The sequence below is a fragment of the Mytilus edulis genome, chromosome 1 (genome assembly GCF_963676685.1).
Source record: "Mytilus edulis chromosome 1, xbMytEdul2.2, whole genome shotgun sequence".
NCBI lineage: Eukaryota > Metazoa > Mollusca > Bivalvia > Mytilida > Mytilidae > Mytilus > Mytilus edulis.
Genome location: NC_092344.1, coordinates 114,956,854 through 114,966,582, shown reverse-complemented (window position 1 = coordinate 114,966,582; position 9,729 = coordinate 114,956,854). Strand labels below are relative to the sequence as shown.

Sequence of the window (9,729 nt, the reverse complement as noted above, 5' to 3'; positions counted from 1 at the left end):
TTGTATGACCATCCACAAGAACTTGCGGTCATCCAATGTTCAGTAATCAGTACTTTGATTATAGTTCGTTCTTATGTTGTATTTTCACCTATGTCCCATGTTATGGGAATAGGATCCCGCTAACATGTTTAACACCGCCACATTATGTATTATATGCCTGTCCCAAGTCAGGAGCCTGTAATTCAGGGGTTGACGTTTGTTGATGTGTTACATATTTGTTTTTCAATCATTTTTTTTGTACATAAATTAGACCAAATTAGGTCGTTAGTTTTCTCTTTGAATTGCTTTACATTTGTCATTTCAGGACCTTTTATAGCTGATTATGCGGTATTGATTTTGTTCATTTTTGGTGACCGTAGGGTGACCTATAGTTGTTAATTTCTGTGTTATTTGGTCTCTGGTGGAGAGTTGTATCATTGGCAATCATACCACATCTTCTTTTAATTAATATATTAGCTTTCAACTGGCTGGTTTCTTCAAATTTTCATCATATAAAATAACAATAATTTTCATACTTGAAAGTACATTTTCTTTTAACCTTATCATTTTGTAATAAACGATTATCATCATATAATGCATTTTTGTGTTATCTTTGCAGTGTGTGTATTTCTGCATTGGAATTTAAAATAAACCAAACACATGACCTGGTTCACAGCAAACGTACCACTTTATTTTGAATGCTATGAATACTTTCCGTTTGTAGCGTAAGAATTTTTCAAATATTTCAATGGTTATAATGTACGAATACATTAATTTTCCACGTACCATATCTTAGTACAAGTATATATAATCTGAATAGTTCATGAATCAATTTCATTATTTTTGTAATTTTCTTCATTTGATCGTTTATTTCAACTTATGACACTTGATTTGTGTTTTATATCATTTCACATTCTCCAAACACACCTCGTCCATAATTTTTAAGTGCTAAACATCATCGTGCGTTGTTAACAAATCTTCTATTTTTGATTATTTTTTATCTACAAAAGTAAGATTGAATTAGAGGTTTATCTGTAAAAAATCAATTAAATTATCCGATTTTTAAAATAAAACGCTACGATCCTCAAAATAACACATGCAACGACCTGTATATACAAGTCAGCTAGTACTGCGCTATATCTAACTGTATCTAGCATCGCCCGATCATCAACGTTTAAGATTGTTTTATTTTGGTGGACGTTTTTTTTTGTACTTAACCTTTTCAAATAGCTTCTGGTGTGAGTTCGAGCACTTAATTCCGACTAAGAATTGGTAGTGGTAATTTAATTATATTTGTTTTTTCTTCAGGATAATAAATAGTTTTACTAAATGTGGAATCGAATTAACCATCCCTCGATATTTAATTACTGTAGAATTAAGACACCTGCAAAATTGAAGGAATCCTAGTTCGGTAATTATTTTTACAGTTCTAAATTCGAATTGTCAACTTATAAAGAAAGCCACATAGTTGAAACCCCTATGTTTATAATATGTCGTCCAGTCAAAGCGAATATATATGTTCAGTCTAGGTGGTCGAGTGGTCTTGATCGGAGGACACAGTCACGGAAAGGGGTGTTGTCTGAATAACTCATTAGCATGGATTGAATCCCGGCGAGGGATTAACAAAAATAAGCGGAAGCAGATTTAACATTGGTGTGCTGATATTTTGAGATATTATGAATATAATGAGTGCTTCCGGTCGTGTGTCACCTTCACTGGTGATCCCGTGAATCGATGGGTCTGAGTTATAACTTGTTTAGACTAAATTAATCAAAATAATAATCTGTGACTGTATTTTACGATTCTTTACTATAGCTAATCAACAAACAATTCCATCTTCATGCCTAATATGATATCATGTCATGGGCAGATCCAGCCATTTTAAAAGGGGGGTTCCTAACCCAGGACAAAAAAGGGGGGGGGGGGTTCCCAACTACATGTCCCCATTCAAATGCATTGATCGTCAAAAAAGGGGGGGGGGGGATTCCAACTAATGCCTTTGCTATTTTGAACTGATGTAAAACCAGGAATTATTTCAGTTGTTACTTGGAAGGGATTTCAGCATCCTTTAGTCATATTGATAGAAAATTGAACCCGTCCAACGGAGTGCCAACGTTTGTTTAAAGTTTGTATTATTACGTTGGACCAACGTTTGTTCAACATCGGCAGTATTATTCCATCATTGGGCCAACGTTGGACCTATGTATTGCATAAAACCTAACAGCGTTGACCCATCATGTTGGGCCAACATAGGACCACTTTGCACTGATACATTGGGCCAACGTTTAAAAACGATACATTGGGCCAACGTTTAAAAACAACGTTGGGCCATTGCTGTGCCGATGTACAAATGCTGTCTGGGTAGGCGGCCGAGTGGTCACCGTCTAGAGCGCTGGACCCAGTGCAGGCGGTGTTGTCTCAATATCCTAATAGGATGTATCGAATCCCGGCGAGGGAAGAGAACAAATTCCCAAGTTCAACAAATTTGCAGATTTAACATTGGTGTGCTGATATCGTTGCGTAGTTTATGATTGTTTATATGTATTTCTCATCCTATTGTGTTTCCTCAGTTAGGTATATTGTAGTGTGTTGATCACAGTTTGAAAGACTGTTAATTTTAGTCCCATTATTCCAAATGTTAGTCATCAACGAAAGCAGTGGGTTTTTTTTTAATACACCAGACACGCGTTACGAAAAGAGCCGTAAAATGATGATTTCGAATTCTCCTATTTTTGCAAAACCAAAACAATTTCAAAGATGTAGAGCATTGGAACCCAAATAAGTTTAAATTTTTTTTTTGCCAAATTTGGCTGTCCCAAATCAGGAGCCTGTAATTCAGTGGTTGTCGTTTGTTTATGTGTTACATATTTGTTTTTCGTTCATTTTTTGTACATAAATAAGGCCGTTAGTTTTCTCGTTTGAATTGTTTTACATTGTCATTTCGGGGCCTTTTATAGCTGACTATGCGGTATAGGCTTTGCTCATTGTTGAAGGCCGTACGGTGACCTATAGTTGTTAATTTCTGTGTCATTTTTGTCTCTTGTGGACAGTTGTCTCATTGGCAATCATACCACATCTTCTTTTTTATAATTAGTCGACCAATGCTTGATAATAGAAATTCGTAGTGTTTCAAAAGATCGAGCAAGACAAAAAGAGCCGTCAAATGATGATTTCGAATTCTTCAGTTTTTGCAAATAATAATTATGAAAAGTTAGCGTCAGTGATAAATGAGGATCAGGTGTAGTTAACAAAGAAAATAGGGCAAATACTACAAAATAATGGACCAATACTACAGAATAATGGACCAACACTACAGAATAATGGACCAATACTACAGAATAATGGACCAACACTACAGAATAATGGACCAATACTACAGAATAATGAACCAATACTACAGAATAATGGACCAATACTACAGAATAATGGACCAATACTACAGAATAATGGACCAACACTACAGAATAATGGACCAACACTACAGAATAATGGACAAACATTACAGAATAATGGACACTACATAATAATGGACCAATACTACAAAATAATGGACCAATACTAAAGAATAATGGACCAATACTACAGAATAATGGACCAACACTACAGAATAATGGACCAATACTACAGAATAATGGACCAACACTACAGAATAATGGACCAATACTACAGAATAATGAACCAATACTACAGAATAATGGACCAACACTACAGAATAATGGACCAATACTACAGAATAATGAACCAATACTACAGAATAATGGACCAATACTACAGAATAATGGACCAATACTACAGAATAATGGACCAATACTACAGAATAATGGACCAACACTACAGAATAATGGACCAACTACAGAATAATGGACCAACACTACAGAATAATGGACAAACATTACAGAATAATGGACACTACATAATAATGGACCAATACTACAAAATAATGGACCAATACTAAAGAATAATGGACCAATACTACAGAATAATGGACCAATACTACAGAATAATGGACCAATACTACAGAATAATGGACCAATACTATAGAATAATGGACCAATACTACAGAATAATGGACCAATACTACAGAATAATGGACCAATACTACAGAATAATGGACCAACACTACAGAATAATGGACCAATACTATAGAATAATGGACCAATACTACAGAATAATGGACCAACACTACAGAATAATGGACCAACACTACAGAATAATGGACCAATACTACAGAATAATGGACCAATACTATAGAATAATGGACCAATACTACAGAATAATGGACCAACACTACAGAATAATGGACCAATACTACAGAATAATGGACCAACACTACAGAATAATGGACCAATACTACAGAATAATGGACCAATACTACAGAATAATGGACCAATACTACAGAATAATGGACCAATACTACAGAATAATGGACCAACACTACAGAATAAAGAACCAATACTACAGAATAATGGACCAATACTATAGAATAATGGACCAACACTACAGAATAATGGACCAATACTACAGAATAATGGACCAACACTACAGAATAAAGAACCAATACTACAGAATAATGGACCAACACTACAGAATAATGGACCAATACTACAGAATAATGGACCAATACTATAGAATAATGGACCAACACTACAGAATAATGGACCAATACTACAGAATAATGGACCAATACTACAGAATAATGGACCAATACTACAGAATAATGGACCAATACTACAGAATAATGGACCAATACTATAGAATAATGGACCAACACTACAGAATAATGGACCAATACTATAGAATAATGGACCAATACTACAGAATACCGGACCAATACTATAGAATAATGGACCAATACTACAGAATAACGGACCAACACTACAGAATAATGGACTAATACTACAGAATAAAGAACCAATACTACAGAATAATGGACCAATACTACAGAATAATGGACCAACACTACAGAATAATGGACCAATACTACAGAATAATGGACCAACACTACAGAATAAAGAACCAATACTACAGAATAATTGACCAATACTACAGAATAATGGACCAATACTACAGAATAATGGACCAATACTACAGAGTAATGGACCAATACTACAGAATAATGGACCAATACTACAGAATAATGGACCAATACTACAGAGTAATGGACCAATACTATAGAATAATGGACCAACACTACAGAATAAAGAACCAATACTACAGAATAATGGACCAATACTACAGAATAATGGACCAATACTATAGAATAATGGACCAATACTACAGAATAATGGACCAATACTACAGAATAATGGACCAATACTACAGAATAATGGACCAACACTACAGAATAATGCCGGGACCAATACTACAGAATAATGGACCAATACTACAGAATAATGGACCAATACTACAGAATAAAGAACCGATACTACAGAATAATGGACCAACACTACAGAATAATGCCGGGACCAATACTACAGAATAATGCCGGGACCAACACTACAGAATAATGCCGGGACCGATACTACAGAATAATGGACCAATACTATAGAATAATGGACCAATACTACAGAATAAAGAACCAATACTACAGAATAATGGACCAATACTACAGAATAATGGACCAATACTACAGAATAATGGACCAATACTACAGAATAAAGAACCAATACTACAGAATAAAGAACCAATACTACAGAATAAAGAACCAATACTACAGAATAATGGACCAACACTACAGAATAATGGACCAATACTACAGAATAAAGAACCAATACTACAGAATAATGGACCAATACTACAGAATAATGGACCAATACTACAGAATAATGGACCAATACTACAGAATAATGGACCAATACTACAGAATAATGAACCAATACTACAGAATAATGAACCAATACTACAGAATAATGGACCAATACTACAGAATAAAGAACCAATACTACAGAATAATGGACCAATACTACAGAATAATGGACCAATACTACAGAATAAAGAACCAATACTACAGAATAATGAACCAATACTACAGAATAATGGACCAATACTACAGAATAAAGAACCAATACTACAGAATAATGGACCAATACTACAGAATAATGGACCAATACTACAGAATAATTGACCAATACTCAGAATAATGGACCAACACTACAGAATAATGCCGGGACCAATAATACAGAATAATGCCGGGACCAACACTACAGAATAATGCCGGGACCAATACTACAGAATAATGGACCAATACTATAGAATAATGGACCAATACTACAGAATAAAGAACCAATACTACAGAATAATGGACCAACACTACAGAATAATGCCGGGACCAATACTACAGAATAATGGACCAATACTACAGAATAATGGACCAACACTACAGAATATGGACCAACACTACAGAATAATGGACCAATACTACAGAATAATGGACCAATACTACAGAATAATGGACCAATACTACAGAATAATGGACCAATACTACAAAATAATGGACCAATACTACAGAATAAAGAACCAATACTACAGAATAATGGACCAACACTACAGAATAATGGACCAATACTACAGAATAATGGACCAATAGTACAGAATAATGGACCAATACTACAGAATAATTGACCAATACTCAGAATAATGGACCAAAACATAATGACAAAAAAATAATGGCCCACGGTGCTAAATGTAAAGAATAGAGAATAATGAGCAAAATGTATAAAGGTTAGAGAAATATAGCTTAAAAGTTTAAAGGATACACAATAAAAGAACCCTCCTCATAAATAAAAATCATAGACTCTGGTGGTAATTATTAAATTATCAATTTACGGGTTTGACTACACGAATTATTTCGATTCCTATGATTCCTATGATAAAGGTTTGCTGCTCACAGGGAAGCTTTTAAACCAATAGTTCCAAATAATGAAGTTGAAATCATACCTTCATAATTTTACAGACGCCATCACAACTTTGGTTGGCCGTTATAGAATATCCGTTTTACAGATGATATCGGATATGTTCCATGTCTTCCATATGTCGTACTGAACTACAATCCGTTCCCTTTTCACGAATGTGACCTACGGAATTAGATTATTTACCGGGTTTGTAATAACATAAGTAAAACGACGAGTGTCACATGTCACGGGAGCAGGATCTGTTTACTCTTTCAGAGCAACTTAGATCACCCCTAGTTTTTGGTGGGGTTCGTGTTGGAACTTGCCTAGTCTTTAGTTTTCCATGTTGTGTCTTGTGTACTATCATTTGTCTGTTTGTCCGTTTACTTTTTTAACCATGGCGTTTTCAGTTTATTTTCGATCTATGAGTAATGTCCCTCTGGTATCTTTCGCCCTCAGGCATTTTTTTTCTGAGACTGTGCTTTCGCCGGCCCCCTCTTTTCTATGCAGATTTTTTTTTTAATTATTCATATCGTATTTAATTTCATTTCTAAGTTCAGTAAGAAAATACCCTGTTCTTTATTATACAATAGAAATTTTGACAATATATTGAGTAAAACAAAAGTCATGCAGTCACTGCGATGAAAATGTTTAAAAAATGGCAGTGTCTGCGCGTACCCGCATGTGGGTACGAATAGTCAAATTGCCTTTCCAGGCTGCACGTACCCGAATCCGATTTTATAATAAAATGCCGTCGGATCGGGAATGAAACGTGAAATATATACGGAATTTGTTGCAATTAGTGAATAAATTGATTAAAACTACTCAGAATTTTTATAAATATACACACATATATATAGGCAAGTGAACAGTTTTTTCTCAGTTAGTAAATATTCTTAAAATGGAAGAGAGTGATATTATTACTGTAGGGAAGACATTTCAGACTTAAAATGAATTAGAAATATTTGTACAGAACTATCAGTCGTTAAATTTCATACAATTGATGAAGACGTAAACCTCCAGCGCATTAAAAAATATTTTACCACTGAAGCTTGGAAACAACTAAAAGTTAAGATCACGGAAAGAAGGGAAACATGCGACTGGGTATGTATAAAGTGTAAAAAAAACCCTATTCGATCAGGACTCGTTGGCATGTGATTGCTGTTTAGACTGGCAACATTTGAAATGTGCAGGGTTGAAATCTGTGCCAAAACAATCATATTGGATATGTAAAATGTGTTCGAAATCTTAACTAGTCATGCAGTTACATGAATCTTTTATAATTGGTTTAAATTGATTTATTACTTGCTTCTTTAATTTTTATAAACTCAAGCTTTAATTTTAGTAGTTTTATATATTTTAAAATTTCAGTTTCTGTTTTACGTTTTACTAAAAGATTATTTTAAAATATCATATGGGTATATTTTTAAATTATTAAAATGTTATTCTTTAAATTTTCATTTAAATTTTATAACAGTATTAATTTCTATCATGTTTTTCTTTTACAGGGACTGTACAGTTTCATTTTACATCATTGTGCATTTAATTTTGCAATGTTTATTATGTATCATTATTTAATAAATACAATTTGAAAATATTATTTTTGCGTAAACCCCTGAGGGTTTACGCAGTATATATTGGACGAGTGATGTAGTCTTTCGGAACACCGGATGTTAGTCGGAACACTTCTGGTCTTTCTATGACCACCTTTCAAATACATGCGCAATAGCTATGACCACCTTTCAAATGCACGCGCAATAGCTTACAAATCTGTTGAATATGCATTAGCATCTTAAGTGAGGCCCCTCATGGGGGGTCCTAGTAATCACATAATCACCATTTTTTTGCCAATATAATCACATAATCATTAAATATTTGCTTATCTTTAGTAATCAAATAATCATAAACTAAAAATACAGTCCTAGGTAATCAAATAATCATGAAATATTTGGCTTAATAATCAAATAATCATTAAAAAAACGGCCAAGTAATCACATAATCAAAAACCCCATGAGGGGCCTCTTAAGTTGCTTATATAGAGATATTTTACGTATGATCTGAAATTTATTATGATATAATATTTTCTTGCACACGATTACAAGCTGCTAATATTAACCTACATGCGTAGTATTTTAATAAGTCAAACGATGTAACCAGCTGTGTTTAGATATGAGATAAGATTTCATGTAAACAATGCGCTTTATATTCTGAACGAGAATAATTAAAAATAAAATCTTTAGAAAAAGTTTTAGTAGCATTTTATTTTAGATTTTACGTTTAGTGAAGATGTACATGTTGTAAAAAGCAAGCTATTTATTTTTTTATACTGAAATTAAAGGGAAGTCTTTCTTGCATATGATTAAATTACAGTTATTTTTTTTGGTTAAATATTGCAACTTTAATAAAAAAAAAATGGTTATTAAAAATAAAATTAAATAGATATTGAATAAGAAAAAATAAAATATTTTGAAGGAGAACAATTAAAAATAATATCTTTAAAAAAAGTATTAACACTTTTTGAAATTTTACGTCTAGGATAGACCAAGGACATGGAAATATAATCACATATAGACAGACCTGCAGTTGGGAATGTAGGAAGACCAGGAGAAACGCTAAGGTACGCTTTACGCACACCCAATACACGCTTTAAGCTCGTTGTGCACACGATACAGATATGATTGACAGGTTGAATGCATCAAAATTACTAGCGTTTTGGTAGCGTGCATGATTTTTTTTTACCTCGACCGACGTACGTCGGATCTATACGTTGATGTGTGAAGCCGGTATTACATTATTTAAACCACTAAACAGGCAATGTCAGTTTCTAATTCTTATGCACAACAAAAGTAATATAAGACAA

General features: G+C 33.5%; 2 protein-coding genes across 2 annotated transcripts; both read left to right on the top strand.

Moving 5' to 3' along the window:
* Window positions 1-4,339: 4,339 nt before the first annotated feature.
* On the top strand, window positions 4,340-4,873 carry LOC139501030 (putative golgin subfamily A member 6-like protein 19). The gene has a single exon (XM_071290019.1). It carries the CDS (start codon window positions 4,340-4,342, stop codon window positions 4,871-4,873), a length of 534 nt encoding a protein of 177 aa, XP_071146120.1.
* Window positions 4,874-4,906: 33 nt separating this feature from the next.
* On the top strand, window positions 4,907-5,461 carry LOC139500944 (putative golgin subfamily A member 6-like protein 19). Its single transcript, XM_071289911.1, has one exon. It carries the CDS (start codon window positions 4,907-4,909, stop codon window positions 5,459-5,461), a length of 555 nt encoding a protein of 184 aa, XP_071146012.1.
* Window positions 5,462-9,729: the final 4,268 nt, after the last annotated feature.